Here is a 16,224-nt window from a genome sequence, read left to right as displayed (position 1 = left end):
GTATATATATATATATGCTTCTGGCTGTGTGGCTTTCATCCATTCCATATATGTCTGGGAGTTTCTATGCAATCTAACAATCTAAGTTTAAATAATAATTGATACAAATACATTTTAGAAAAGATAAATATAGTATAGTAAGCTTAGTACTTGTAAAAGGATACAAATGAAATATCTAATCTTCTTATGGTTTATATTGCAGTGTCTGCATATCTTCTGCTCTCTCCAAGATTTTTGAAGTGCTTCTCTCTCAATTTCTAGATCAAGTCCATATTTTCAGAGGATTTTTCTCTTGTTAAATTGTTTAATGTTAATCTATATTAAAATGGCCTTGGGGTCTCTGAACAGTGCTCGACAGTTAAGAGGGAGTAAAAGGGTTCAGAGGTTGTGATTTTTCCTAACTAACTTGCGATTCTTTCCTAACCAAGTTGGGCAAGACTCCAAATTTCTTCCCATAATTTGTTTCTCTTCTTATTTAGGCGACTTGCATCTCTGTGGTGTACTGATCTTTCTTGGTTTGAACAATCCTTTCTCCATATTTAGAGTGAAGGTCATGAGCCTAGACACCATTTTTACCCAGTTACTGATATCTGTGTCCATCTGTTAGGTGGCACGGCTGGCCTTGGCTTTTGCTGAAGCCATTTGGTTGTACAGTAGACTCGTTTTGTGAAGGAAAAAGGGTTTGAAAAGGGTATAAGCTACTTTTTCTCCTCTCATACATTTTTTTTTTTCTTGTCTCATGACTTTTATCTGCTCAAACAGACACGGAGTAGCCGCTACTACCAACATGACTCAAAGTGACAGCTTATTTGTCGCCCTGCTTCAGGGAAGAGGCCTGTTTTACACTAGGCAAAGCTATCAAAGGAAAATGAATATGAATATGCAAATGAAACCCATTATCTCAAACCTACTTAGACCTGCACAGGAAACACAGCAGCATCTGACAGAAGGAAATGGCCGTAATTATGTAAAATGTCAACGTGAGGGACAATGTGTTGCAATGGTGACTTACAATCATGGCCGCCCTCTGTCAGTTGCATTCTTCCGCCATGCATTTGTTAAGCAAATGTAAGCACTGAGCCCTTTATTAATTATATAAATGTCTGTCGCCTAATGTGATGCAGCCCATGTACGTTCTTTTGGTTTCAAACGTAATAAAGTCATGGTGTGAGTCAATCTCCCATTTTTGAGAGTGTATTGACTGTGCTAAATTCATTCTGGAAGTCATTTTAGAGATGTGCTTATTGTCTTTAGACCACTATTTTGTCTATAATTCAGTGTATGCCTTTGTAAAAGCTCAGGATATGACTGATTGTTTGGTTACATGGTAGAATAAAGGGATACAATCTTCAATAAAATGTTCAATAAGAACAACAACAACTGTAAACACATCTTCCATGTGATCAGCTGTCTAATGAAATGATTTACTTCACATTAAAGGAACAGTTCATCCAAAATAAAATAAAATAAAATTTGTCATCATTTACTCATCGTCAAGTTGTTCCAAACCTGTATGAGTTTCTTTCTTCTGTTGAACACAAAAGAAAATATTTAGAAGAATCTTGGTAACCAAGCAGTTGCCGGTATAATCACTGACTTCCAAAGTATATTAGATATATTTTCATTTTTGGGCAAAATATCCCAAGTTGAATCAGTGGGGAAAACTAAACATGAAATGATGTGCACATATTTATTTTTACATATTTAATCAGTATAAAATAAACAAATTAAAATATAAGAACAAAATTAAATATTATAAAATAAAAGTAAAATATAAAAATATAAAAATATATTTGTATTGAATTTTTATATATTTAACAAGTACAAAAATAGGAAAATAAGCATGAATGAAAATAAAATGTTTACTAAAGCATGATGTCATTCAAATGTATTTATTTATTTACAAACCATAGATAGTTTTAGTATTTAAAACGTTTGAATGCAGTGAGAATACGATAACTATAACAACAATGATAAATATATTATTTTAAAAATTGCTCTAAATTTTAACAATATACTATAATAACTATAAACTAATAACTAACGATAACAGCACAAAGGAGTGGTATCATTGTAATTGCTTTCAGATAATTTTTTTTTTTCTAGCTGGTAAACAATAAAATCATTGACAGTCAATCAGATTCTATCCTGCTCTCAAGTATTTAATGTGGCAGATGACAGAACTGCAGTGCATGCTTACAATAAACAGAATGTCATTGTCCGTTGGTGTGCTGATATAGTTATCATTATAGTTGTCTTTATGGTTATCATTGATGGTGTGAACGGGCCTTTAGACCTAAATAAGCCCAGGCAGCTGTATATGAATGTGTATTTGCTAGATTAAGAGGGTGACACATCTTACCCCACCCTCCCTTACGGGGCCACCATAAAGTGCAGAAAACACAGTGAAAGCACATTTTATAAGCTTTTATTCTTTTGTTGAGGTGTTTCACGGGGTCAGCACTGTGAATGTGTGATGCGCGTGCATGCATCAGTGTTTGACGTTCTGGATGGCTGGTTCAGCAGCTCCCGCTGTCTTCTCACTGACCCTGAGGCTAAAAGCTCTCACAGATCATAGAGCCCAAGGTCAGGGTTGAGAACTATCAAACACAATCCCACCCGGCTTAAAGCCTCGAAGGCCGATTGAGTCCCGCTTGTTGACACAAAAGAGAAGTAAACACAACATCACGGGGGTCGGGAAGACAAACAATTGAAGGGCTTTTGGAAAATGAGCATAGCTATCCACCGGCCCTTAGGCGCCACTGGCTTCTAAATAGCTTTAAAGAAGTTTTCTGAACTTTACTGAAGAGTAGATGTTAAAATTAGTATTTTGGCTTTAAGTTAAATTAAAATAAAAACCCCAACTTGGCAATGCATTGATGTAATAATGCTTGGTTTATCTTGTGTAAATGTAAACAGACAGGAAAAACATTATTTATACAATATTGCATCAGTAGGTTTGCATGCAGTGTAAACAGTCTAATATACCTTTTGCTGTTTAATATTGCTAATATTGATCAAACAACCGTATATTGATCAATTAACAATATAAAATGAGAAAAACACTCATTTGTTCTTATCTTATCAATTTATATATTTATTTATGTATGTTTAAGCTCTTGAAGATCATGAGATCTCATAAAGTTCATTTTGAGCTCTAGAACTGTTATTGTTAACTTGAATTGTTTGCTACTGTACCTGTCCTGGAAATTGCTCCTTGAAACATGTAAATTCTCGTGTAGCTGTTCTTTTTTTTTTTGGTTAGAAAAAGAAACTGTCTGCAATTCTGCAATGAATATAAATGTGATGGAGTGGAATAAGAGTAATAAATAGGTCAGATATATAGATTTATTTGATTTTTGATTTTCTTTTCACAGGTGATTCTGATTCTCACCAAGCTGTATGACTTTCACCTTGGCAGTGTAACGGAAAGCACTTTATGGAGGTGAGCTAAAAGCTACCATCTCTTCCTCTACCTCCCACATCTCTCCTCCCATCTCAGCTCTTTTCCCATTCTCCATTACATCTATCCCAGGCAAAGTATGTGAGCGATGGAGAGCGGAGTTGCTTGATTTTGCCTAGAGTGAGGAGCAATAGTATTCACTTCAGGAACCATTCCATCTCAACCATGACACTTGCACATCAGCAAGAATTCACAGTGTATTAAACAGTCTTAATTGCATATTCACAATTTTAATTTATTGACACATTTTTATGTGGACAACTTATCTTATCTTATCTTTGCCAGTTAAGTATAGCCTGTTTCTTAACTATCTCCATATTTAAAGCACGAAAAAAAAAGCCTTTGACACTGATCCAAGCCATAAAAGTCCTCTACAATCTAAATTCAATTAATTTTGTTGTCCATTTGCAATCCTTATTGCCTCTGTTAGATTCTCGTTTACCAGTGTTTTTGGATGCTTTGTGCAGCTGAGAGTGATAGGAGCAGCCTTATCTTTCACACGGTCAACTGAACACTTCAATTTGTACAGAGAGAAGCTTTGTATTGAGGTGCTTAAGTCTGACGATTTACGATGACGTCTGATTTGAGATGACAAGTGCAGTGCTCTTTTCATGAGCTGCTGTAGGGCAGAAGGGTTTCAAGGTTAATGGGTTTTCTGAGAATACACTGAATGATTTTCCTAGTAAAGGATGTCTCATTCTATGTGCAATATAAGTACAAGCTATGACAGGTCTGTTATTCCTTAATCGTTGTGCAATTAAGCAATTATAATATTAAGTAAATTATACTGTATATAATTAAGATTCAGTTTTAACTCAGTTTTAAAGAATGTAAGATTTTACACTACAGTACATTGTCCATTTCTCATCTGTTATATGTAAATATAAAATAAATAACATTAAAATAGCAATTGTATCTGTAAAAGTAGTAATTAAATTAAATTAAATTAAATTAAATTTTTATTTATTTTATTTTATTTCTGATATGCATGTAACTTGAAATGATAAAATGCAGAGAAAATATTAGTTGGAGATGGCGAGAAAGAAATAGAGCAGTTAAACACATTAGCCTTTCCGCTTTTAATCAACAGTACCGCAAATGCAAACACAGACCCGACTGTCATGATTAAGACTGAATTCTCACACTGTTGTGTAGTCTAGCCTACTAAACCCTGTGGATCTGTGCAGCCTCAGTTTTAATACATCACAATGACTGCTCCCATAGCAATGAAAGTATGTATTGACAAAATGATGGCTTGCTAATACTCAGTTTTCCACAAATCAGGCCTCTGGGGAGTTCTTTGCTCATTTACACAGGCTAACAACAAGCGTAATCCTGACGCCGCCTGCTATTTTCTTTCTGCATCTGCATTTAGCTTTGGTCACTGACGGTGTTTCATGATAAAATACACTTCAGGGCCCACACATCTTCATTCGTAATTGAGATCAAAGTTCAATTAAGATGGAGGTGGGTTTTGAAGGAGCAACTGGTGAAGTTTAGTTCCGCTAGCAGAAAACTAGACAGCTGTTGACTTTTTGAGAAAGGTCAGGGAACGAGCATCGCTCTGAGAAACTGCGTGTCAGTTTTAATGAACAGCATGACCTTAAACAATGGAGCAGGATCAGTCATTTTTCCAGATAATATTCAAAGTGAATGAACCCCTCTGTGTGTGGATGTGAAGGAAATATCGGTGCCAGTAGAACTGACGCTTGTTTTGCTCAAAGCACTGTGCCTCTGTCTCATGCAAACATCCTGGGTTCTCGGAGGAGGAGGAAACACCTAATACCTTATTTATAATTCATTAGCAACAAATAGATGCAAAACGGAACTCTTAAGTTCTGAAACGTTGTTGCACTTTAATAGGATAGGAGTTAGTTTAAAGGAGCAGTATGTATGGAATGGGTACTGTAGTCAAAATTTAAAATACTGGAGAGAGTTTTTCCTCCCGCCACCTCCTCCTCAGACTCAACGCTCATGCGGGTTGCCAGTTTGAGGATACGCAACAGGAACAAGCGCAATTGTCAATGGAAGGTGAAAAGCCTTATCTTTGAAAAGTTGCATTTATTCATCCGTGTTTTATTTTGCTTCTGGTCATAGAGATTTTTAGATGGATGTCGAGGCTTTTTTAGGTCATAGAATCTGCGATCTCTGACCCAGTTCATTTGCTGGCTTCAAAGGCTGCAATACGATGTGTTTTCCGGCAACTGGCAACCCGGAGTGTCAAAATCCTATTGGGTAAATTGGCAGTGGGTAGAATCACACAGACCAAAACAAAAACAGACATCCTGATACGAAACACATTGTTATTTGGAGAAACAATAATGTGAACTTAGCATGTTTCCTAAATATCTGCAACATTGTTACAGTAGTTTTATGCTTTAGTACAGTCCAAAACAAAACAAATCAAAACATGCAGCTCCTTTAAAGATATAATGAGAATAGTTTTTATGAGCCCCAATCAGGCTTTTTTTCTGTTAGAAATAACTGTATTTTCAAGATAATGTGAATAGAGCAATTGCTCTTCAAGTATTTGCATCAGTATTTGCACTGTTTGACTGTAAATAGAATTTAGCGATAATTCTATTCAAACATAACATGATCTGATGTACCTGCTCTATAACGGCATATAGTTGCTTCAGGACCACTAACCTCCACTGTTTGTTTCCACCTGACATTGCTGCCTAGGGGGGTCATGCAAGGGTGAGCGCTGACATACTTTCAAATTGCATCATTTTGGCAGTGGCAGGTCCTATATAGAGTTGATATTTCACAGGTCAGCGCGTGCAACACCAGTCAGACCTTTCAGAGCAGGACTTACCTGATGTCCCTGACCTTTTAAAGAAGTCAGAACTTACCTCTCAGCGAGAAGAAAAACAAGAACATTGCCAATGTTCATTTTCCCCATGGATTCTCTTTGTGCCATCTCTTATTAGAGGATGACAATTGTCCAGCTGTTTTTACGATCTTTGTGGCTTTATTGAATTGACATGCTTGATTTCCAAACAATGCACTCTGATCAGACAAGACAGACATTTATATTGCAGTGTGCCGCAGAAGTATTTTAAACTCTTCGGACCTTAAAATGAATCATAAATATCTGAAATCTTGACTTTTCCAACAATTTAGAATTTACTTTGAATAGTATGTATGAAATATGTTCGTATGTATTTATATGTATGTATGTATGTATAAAGTAATATTATTATCTCTTGTTGCTATATTTGACCATACCTCATAAACCTCAGGATTATGATTCCTTATTTAATATATACTGTATAAGATTTATGAAAATTCTGCGGGCTCCCGCTTCACCCCCTCTCAGTGCTTTCTGACGACAATCATAAATCACTAACGATTATTATTCAGAAGGTCATTTACCACACTCTATTTTTATTGATATTCTTACCTTTTTAATTACACTCTGGTGGGACTTCCCCTTATATCCTGGAGCCAGCTCTAATTTAGAGTCTGTCATAATAATAAATTGAGAATATCATCACAGCCATCAGCATGTGCTCGCTAGACTGGATTTGAGAGAGGTTTTCTAGTTTCAGAAGCAGCCTCAAAGGTACGTGTTATGTTTACTGTAATCAAATTAAAATCCCATCAACATGCCAGATGTGTCAGAAATGGGAGTCGGACCGTTCCCTGTCCTGCTTTGGTGGCCCCAAGGGTCTTTCATTCTAAGCAAAATAGTCTAAATAGATGAATAGAGTCATATGCTTGACACATAATCTCTGTTAACATAAATACTGTAGGTTTAAAGGTCTCATTTTCCTTTTTTCACGGCCCCAATTATTTATTATAATGACACATGTCATATTGTGCTTGTCTCCATAGCCTATCTGTTGAATTGAGCGTTCCGTTGATGAGAAATCTGGTTTCATAGCTGTTTTTTTAATGTTTAATGTAAGTATGTCAGGAAAATAAGCAACTGACTTATTAGCGCTGGCTGATATGCAGAGCAGGTTGTTTAGACCGATTTAGACCAGAACCAATCATAAAATGAAAGCATGCACAGTTGCAATGGTTTGAAACCTTTGAGCTGCACGTGCTCATGCAGAGCATTAAAAGAAATATAATTAGTTTTATGTTCATCCATATCAATTTTGCTGATATTCTTGTATGTATATTTATCTGGATGTATCTTATTTATCTGGATTGAAAGGAAATGCAAGTGCTTGCAGGGCTGCAAAAGAGTAGCATTATGCTTTAGACTTTGGTTTTTGTTTCTGTGTAAATTAAAGGGTGCTTTGCTTTTGTCATGACACTCAGAGGACATCTTGCTTTCAGTTGGCCGCACATACTAAGAATTGTACAGTTAAGTACTTTGGAATTAGAACAAACCCATAATTACAATGCTGGATTATTATTAAAACATTTTCAGCACTGTCCATCCTGTTATTAGAAAAAGTAGGGTGTTTTGGGTGGTTTCTATGTTGTTCTTGGAGGTTATTAGGTGCTTATTGGCACAAGTCAAGAGAGCCCCAAGTCTCTATGTTTGTCTGTTTTGTTTTGTTTGTTTGTTTTTTTATTTGCTTGTTTGTTATGTTGTTGTTTGACTGTTTGTTTGTTTGTGTGTTTGTTTTGTTTTTGTTTGATTTTGGGTTTTTTATGTGTTTGCTTTTGTTTTTTTTTTGCTTCTTTTTTTTATTTAGATTTGTTTGACACTTGTGCCATCTGATAGGTCAAAACTGTGAGTTTAACCACTTAGAAAAGTATATCTAAATCTCTCCTCAACAAGCCATACAGTTTGAAGTATTGATCATGTCCCGAGCAGAAATGTTGCTCAATGAAGTTTAAAAGTTTGGAGTTTTTTAAGATGCCATGTCCTAGAATGAACTAAACTTAATGTAAACTCTACTCCCTTAATTTTGCTTGCACTTAAACTAATTAACGAAACCAGATTAATAAATGTACTTAAATTAATTTAAAACTATCAATAAGTAAAATAATGAACATCTAATGCATAAAGGTAATGGAACATTTTACAACACATTGCACAACCAAAACAAACTTAAATGGTTACAAACCTTAAATAGAACCACTAAACTAATGTCTTTCTGAAAAGCAACTCATCATTTTAAAACTGTGACAGTGGGTTTGCACATCTTCACAATGGAGAGGAAACTTTCCAAAATAGTTTAGAGCAATAGTTCTTTCCACAGTTATAAGTTCAGGCTGATTGGATCTAAAGCTTCTAATTGGGGCAGAAAGAAGCAGCTAGCAGGGGAAAAGCACTAAAATAAATGAAGGGATGCAAATGAAAACTTTCAGTTGAACTTGGAGGGTGGTTCTTTTGCAGAGCTCTGCCTTTCCAACACCAACCAGACTGTTGACTCCTTTGAAACACACTAGCAAATTTGAACGAGGATGTGAGAGTGTGTATAAACATACAATCAAACACAACCCTTGAAAACGGAAGAAATGCCAGGAGAAAGGAGGGAGAGAGAAAGTGCAAGAGTCCTGATATTGGAGTCTACTCTTTTATTCTACCTCCTAAAGACTAGGCATGAGGAAAGGAGCCATAAAGAAACAATAGCACTGGTGTGCTGCTCGTTTGCTGAATGATTTAGGTGTCACAGAAAGAAAAAAAAATCTCTTTCTTTCTCTTTCTCTTACTTTCTCTTTTTCTCTCTGTCAAAGCAGTATAGTCTTGTTTGCTAGCAGAAAGTCTCGTCTACAGTAATGAAAGCTTGTTTTCCATTAGCAGGGCTTGGCATCTTTTCTTGTCGTTAAATTGTTCTTGTGAATACTGCATGGATGTGTTGAGGTATAATAAAAAAACACGAAGTGAGAAACAGGCTGGAGAGGATATAGAAGGAACCATCACTGCTCACTTAATTTCTGTTCAAGGGCAGAGAATTCTGCATGTTAGATTTTGATTTTTTTTTTTTTCTCTCTTGGGGGGAGGGGGAGAAATATTTTTTTATTGTTTTTAAAAGAAGCATCTTATGAGTCAGTAAAATTTATTTAAAATAAACATATTTTGTAATATTATAAATGTCTTTACCATTTTAATGTACCCTAATAATATGGATATTTTTCTTATTCTTTTTTGTTTAACAGGTGTTTTACCTGTATTTTAAATTTTGCACTTCATTTTCCATTTCCACCATAGATGTCATCAAATCACATCTCAACTCATTTATTGCTGGTTATGCTCTTATTAATCTTGACTTTCCAACTGAATATCAACATTTGCAAGATTCAAGATTCCATCTGAACAATGTTTATTTATTTATTTTTTTGGATTCATTGGATAATAGTGATATGTGTTTATTTTATATTGGATATTTAAAGTTTATACATCTATGTGTTAATGATGATTCATGGACACAGTTATTCATTTATATTTGTACAGTAACAATTACTGTTATAATTTGATTGATATAAGTTAAAGTTAGACACTCAGAATTGGGGCAGAAGTGTCATGTTGTTGCTGATGGTTTTAATAATTAATAATTATCATAATTCATTTAGTTATTTAATAATTTCATGAATTAAATGTACATTTCAAACATATTCATTATTCATCATAACCCAAATCCCAAATAAGTGGCATAATTTAATCTGAATTCATAGTTTACTGCAATCATGAATTACTAATTACAGCCTATATATGATTCATAGAATTATATAATGTAAGTCAGATTAATGTCTTCGGCTAGGGTGCTGTTTGATTTGTCTTTACTCAATTATTCAACTAAACTGTAAGATTGCATGCATTTAAGAGAGTGCTAGGGCAAGATTGTGTGCAATTGCAGCTAAATTAGCAAATGTTTCATTTATTTATTTTAATAATGTATTGGATGAGCAGCATCATACAATATAAACTCGTCTCTAAACATATATTACAGCTTAGAAATGCTCACTAGGCCATCTTCCCTCTTATTTTATAAGAATTACTTACATACTACACAGTACCGGTCAAAATGTTCTTAATGTTTTTGAAAAAGCCGTATATTGCAATGATTTCTGAGCGATCATGTGATGTTGAAGACTGGAATAGTGGCTGCTGAAATTTCAGCTTTGCCATCAGTTATTACTGCTTTTACTGTATTTTTGATCAAATAAATGGAGCTTTGGTGAGCATAAGAGACTTATTTCAAAAACATAAAAAATCTTATTTATTCCAAACTGGTAGTTTGTGTAAAGTCAACCAGTCATAATCCTGCCCAAGGCCCTAAAAACTCACAGTTTGGCCCTATATGAAAGCATTCTCTTGTTCCTTTCCGCTGTCCATCCTCATGCCCCACTTTCTAGATATAAAGTCAGAAACAAGCATTTACACTTTCGCAGACCTGAATTCTCATGACCTGAAGATGTCACCTTGTATCAGTCCTGTTGTCCTGAGAGGATATGTCTATGTCATTGATGACGGACATATCCCTCTCCTCTCGATATGCAGATCCACTCTCTATGCTGCGCTTTAACAGTTAGCCAGAAAACAGATGCCTTAAACCAGAATTGAATTACACAAAAAACAGGGTGCTCATTGTCTCTCTCTTCCCAGCTCCATGTCTTGGATGTTGACATACCGGTGATGATCCTGAATTGACCACAGTCTGATCCCCATTTAGTTCCCCAGCAAGCATCTGCGTGTGTGCGCAACCAATGTTTGTCCTTCCGGCTGCAACCAGAGAATGTCTCAGTCCTCATGCAAGAGTAATAGTGCCTTGTGGAAATGTCAAACTTTTATATTCTTCTGTTTTAAAGATTCATTTCTGAGCATAAACGCTTTCTTGAAGATCATTGAGAGAAAAGGAGTGTCTACAGAGGATTCCTACATACTTGACAAGATGAGCGTTTGAGAAAGATGTTTAGTTGTAGTAGTCTTGTTGTTGGTGGTGTGTGTGTGTCTTTTCCCATTCTTTTAACTTAAAAAGAATGTATTATGATTATGATTATGATGATGATTATTATTATTATTATTATTATTTTAATCAACCATTAACTAACTTGTTAAAAATGGCCTTTAAAAATGTGTCCTCTGTAGTGGACATCATGCATCAAATGAATGATTGCTTGATTTATATTTATATTATATTTATTTTGTCTTATTTTATTTTTACAGTTTATTTCCATTTATTGGTAGAGATAGAGAAAGGAAATGATGTGGAAATGACACACACCTGATTTACTTATATATTTAACTTATATTACCACAGTTCAACCTATCAGAGTCTACAGCTCCCACAGTGTTTCATTTCTTTCTTTCTGTGATAATCTAACTATTGTGATATATTGATCAGTTCTTCAATGGAGGTTTTATGCATGTATGAAGTTTATCATTTTTAATGCATTGCTTGCAAATAATACATTGCTTTGCCCATTGCACATTTTTATCTGTATTACTGAACAAATTAGGTGAACCTATGTGTTCAATTTCATTTTCAAATATTATTTCACTATTAAATAAGCAGCAATTGATTTTTATGTAAGCTGACCTACCTAAAAATCAAAACAATGCTCGATCAATGCAGAATAATAATTGCAATAATAATAAGTATATTGAATCAAAATCATACCAAAATAATAGCTTCGCTATACTGTATTGATTTTTGTTTCTTCTCGAATCTCAGCATCAGACAGCAGAATTGACCAGGCAAACTCTAATTTGATTGGCTTTTATTACCCAACTTCCAGAATATGGGCACAATAAAGGATTTTTTTAAAGGATCAGCACTCCAGGAAAGTCATGTGACCAGGTACCAGGATGAAGAACAAATTTTATCAGGATAGTGGCAACAAATCTTTAAGATAAGAGTTTGGGTTGAAGACTTAGTAGTAAGTAAACTAGTTTTTCACAAGCAAAATTATATATTCACAATGACCATCATATTTACCTATTTCGGATAACCGTTACCCTAAATTGCATTTCAAAATACAACAAGCTGTGCTTGGTCAAGCCTTTCTTTTCCTGTCTAAGTAGGTGTTTCTTGGCAAGAATAAGATGTAATGTGGACCCGACCATATCATGTTATCCCATAACTCAAAGCTCTGGCTATGAGAGACTAACCTCTGTAAGGCATTTTGAACTGGCCCACACCTTTGAACTATACATAGTGTGGTGTTGAATTTAGGCAGCGCAGGACTGTTATTATGCAACCAGCGTGATCTTTGCCCTTATTGAGCATTTCATTATTTCCAAATAATACTTAATTGGACTTTTACAGACTCTAGGGTAAGGGTCAAGACCTGTGGTGGGTTTACTTCTGCTTGTAGTGAATATTAGAGGGAGAATGTACTTTACAACCCACTTTTGTGCTCCTTTTTTCAGTTTTGTATGTATTATTTTGGTCCCTGTGTTTCAGTGTTTTGTTTTTGGAGCTCTCTGACCTTCATGTTGTCGGTGTGAAGAGCTTCACTTCAACATTCATGCTAGATATCCTCTCTGTAACACCCGCAAATGCACATCTGCAGGCACAAACTGCCGTTTTTGCAATCCGTGCGTCATTGTTTTTCCTCTTCTCCGCATCTCTGTCCTGAAGGATGTCTCATTTCTTGAGGTCACCTTTAGAGCATGATAGAACCTATTTGCAGATTTCCATCTATAAATGTAAATAGTCAAGTTGTATTATTTATCTACTTTCTGTTCCGTCCCATTCGTCCCTATCACTCTCCTTGTCCGCATTTGGCTTCTCCTTGCCCTCTGTCGGGAAACCCCTCCACCGCTTTCATCTCTTTCTCTCTCTCTCGGTCTATTTTTCCCAAACACAATTCTCCTCAACACCTGCAGATATCCACCATGCTCCCTTAATGTGGCAATTCTCCAAAGTCATTTTCAATTATGCTTCAATGAGCTCTGTTATTAGAGGAGAGATGCTGCTGCTGACAGTCTGCCTGAGGCCTGAATTGTGTAAGCGTGTGTGTGATTGTCTCTGCCGTGTGTCTGAGAGGAAATTGAAAGGTGTGTACTTGTGCCAGATTGAAAGCATTCTTGTGTGTGTGAGGATATACGTTCGTCTTTGTCGCACTTTCGCAAGGAAATTGCTTAAGGCAGCATCCCACTAGCCAATTTGCTTTCGGTTGAAGGTGTCACACCTTTTTGGGTGACAGACTAAACGACCGCCTATGACATTTCTCTCCGATCCGCTGTCACAGATTGCCAAAATAAGTGCAGGAGTACAGCGCAAACTATTTTAATAGAATGAATTAGGACTCAATTCGTGGAGCGACTTCAGCTTATGTGTGTGGCTTCAGTGAGGACGTTTTACATGTTTAACACTGACGTTTCCATGAACAATGCCAAACAAACATTAACACACAATACTAAACTAATGCAATTAAACAATACAAAATGTATATATGTATGTGTTTTATAATGTACATAACGGATTTATGAACGAATTTGGAAATGTGGTAACTGTTACCCACCATAAAGACATATATATTTTTAGAATTATTAACTGAAAAACACTCTAAATTATGGTAATTTATTGTTGTTATTTACAGCGTTCTTTTTTCATAACAATACAATTACTTTTTTTTTTATGTAATTTCTCACTGTATTTTTTGTACAGTGTAATTTTACAATTATTTACATACTATTATAGTATTTATTAACATTTTATTTAGATTTTATTATATATATATACGTAGAAGTATTGGTTTGAATGCTCCAGAATTAAACACAATGACAGCATATACAAAAGCTCTCTTTTTACTGAGATGAGCTCGCTGATGAAATCCAGATTATGAAAATTTTATTTGCTGCCTTTTCCTCGGACACCGTGGTAGCAAACACATCCGTCATGTCTCCACCCTCCTGTTTCACTCTCTCTCCTCATCTCGTCTGTGGTGTGTGGGCTTAGCAGAATGGATTTTCATAGTCATCATAAAACTTTCAGTCATGCATCTGGGTGTGAAGTCAGGTCTGGTTGAGCTCTGATGGAACTGCAGTGATACAACAATAGGATTTAAAATTAACAAAGGCTGGCGTGTTACTCCAGTGCAATATTCCATACTGACAGTGCGGTGCTAAAAGTCATTACCAGAGTTTTAAAAAAATAACATGCACAAATTGTGAGATAATAACTGTAGGGATCTATACAGAGACGCTCTGAGCAAGAGTGTTCAGTAGGCTTTTAGTCTTTATAACACAACACGTTCTAGCTGTCAGATGCTATCATGTGTCACTCAAGAGTTTCAGCAAACCGTCCTGTCTTGTTTCCGATCACTGTTATTCTCCTTTAATATTCATCTGCCCCTGGTGGCATCCTCAAGAAACAGCAGCCTATTTTTTAACCAGTCCTTTTGAACAAACTAGGGTGGTGCTTACTAGGGCTGCACAATTTATCGAATTTCTAATCGAGATTACAATTCCGGATGCCACAATTACGTAATCGTTCAAAGCGGCATTTAATCGTTCAAAGTCCACTTATGTTATTCTGCATGCTTAAGATGTGTTTTTTTTAAGAAGGTTTTTTTTTTTTTTACATTGTTTTAATTTTAGTTTTATAACATTTATAATACCATGCATTTTTTTTAAAGAAAAAAACAATCCAATGTTTAGTTTACATTTGAGGCATAATACTATAGAAAGCAAAGTTTTTCAGCTTATTTTTATCTAAAATTATGGCATGTGGTTGCTTCAAACAATGGTATAAACATCATTTATATGTAAATTGTGATTATATGATGTGTAATAATTGCAATTACAATTTCAAGAGAATAATCAACAATTATGATTTTTGTCATAATTGTGCAGCCCTAGTGCTTACTATACTTGGTTGTTTCTTGCCATTTTTAGGGAGTTGCTAGGGTGTTCTGGGTGGTTTCTAGGTAGTTTCTTACTGACATAAGTCAACAGAGCTCACCCCCGGGTCTCTGTGAAATCTTTGTCCCTGTGGCTCTAGTCCTTACTTTTAATGAAAGTCTAAGGGCTTTTTCTGCCTTTTAGAATCTGCTAGGTAAAAATAGTCTCAGCAAGCTGCACGGTTTGAGATATCATTCCAAATGGTGCTGAAATTAGTAAGAAATTAATACTTAGCATAAACATTTTTAACGTCATTTTGGACCCGTATCCGGGTCCGCAGAGTTTGGGATAGTTCACCCAAAAATGAAAATTCTGTCATTAATTACTGACCCTCATGTTGTTTAAATCCCCTAATTTCATCTTCGGAACACAATTGCAGATACTTTAAATTAAACCCGAGAGGTTTCTTTCCCTCCATCGACAGCCTAAGTAACTTTCAATTCGAAGGCCCAGAAAGGTAGTGAAATATCATGGAAGTAGTCCGTGTTACTTCAGTGGTTCAACATACATTTTTAATGGGAATGTTTTTTGTGCGCCAAAAAAAAAAAAAAAAAAGACTATATTCAAAATGTTCTTTATTTCCGCTTCTTCTTCTCCACAAGAGCACCACGACGCATGCGTGTTGTGTTGACGCGAGAGCATGACTTCACGAACCACTGGAGTAACATGGAATACTTCCATGATGTTTTCATTACCTTGCTGGGCCTTCGAAATGAAAGGCTGTCAATGCAGGTACAGAAGCATCTTGGATTTCATTTAAAATATCTTTCATTGTGTTCCGAGGATGAACGACAGTCTTAGGCGATTGGAACAACATGAGGGTGAGTAATTAATGACTGAATTTTCATTTTTTGGTGACATATCCCTTTAATACTTTTATTCAGCAAGGACATATAAAATTGAACAAAACTGACAGTAAGACTGACATTTTTACACACACACACACACACACACACACACACACACACACACACACACACACACACACACACAAAAAATA

At 35.5% G+C, this 16,224-nt stretch overlaps 1 protein-coding gene across 1 annotated transcript in view; it reads left to right on the top strand.

Annotated features, from left to right (window-relative positions):
* LOC107684317 (VPS10 domain-containing receptor SorCS3-like) overlaps nucleotides 1–16,224 on the top strand; it is a 213,526-nt gene that overhangs the window by 84,417 nt on the left and 112,885 nt on the right. Inside the window, exon 3 of the mRNA XM_016480550.1 lies at nucleotides 3,378–3,445. Within this exon, the coding sequence (XP_016336036.1) occupies nucleotides 3,378–3,445 (68 nt within the window). The remainder of the gene's footprint in view (nucleotides 1–3,377; nucleotides 3,446–16,224) is intronic.

This window comes from Sinocyclocheilus anshuiensis, unplaced genomic scaffold (assembly GCF_001515605.1).
Source record: "Sinocyclocheilus anshuiensis isolate Anshui unplaced genomic scaffold, SAMN03320099.WGS_v1.1 scaffold1371, whole genome shotgun sequence".
Lineage (NCBI taxonomy): Eukaryota > Metazoa > Chordata > Actinopteri > Cypriniformes > Cyprinidae > Sinocyclocheilus > Sinocyclocheilus anshuiensis.
The sequence above is the reverse complement of the archived record's forward strand: the minus strand, read 5'-3'. Positions and strand labels throughout refer to the sequence as shown.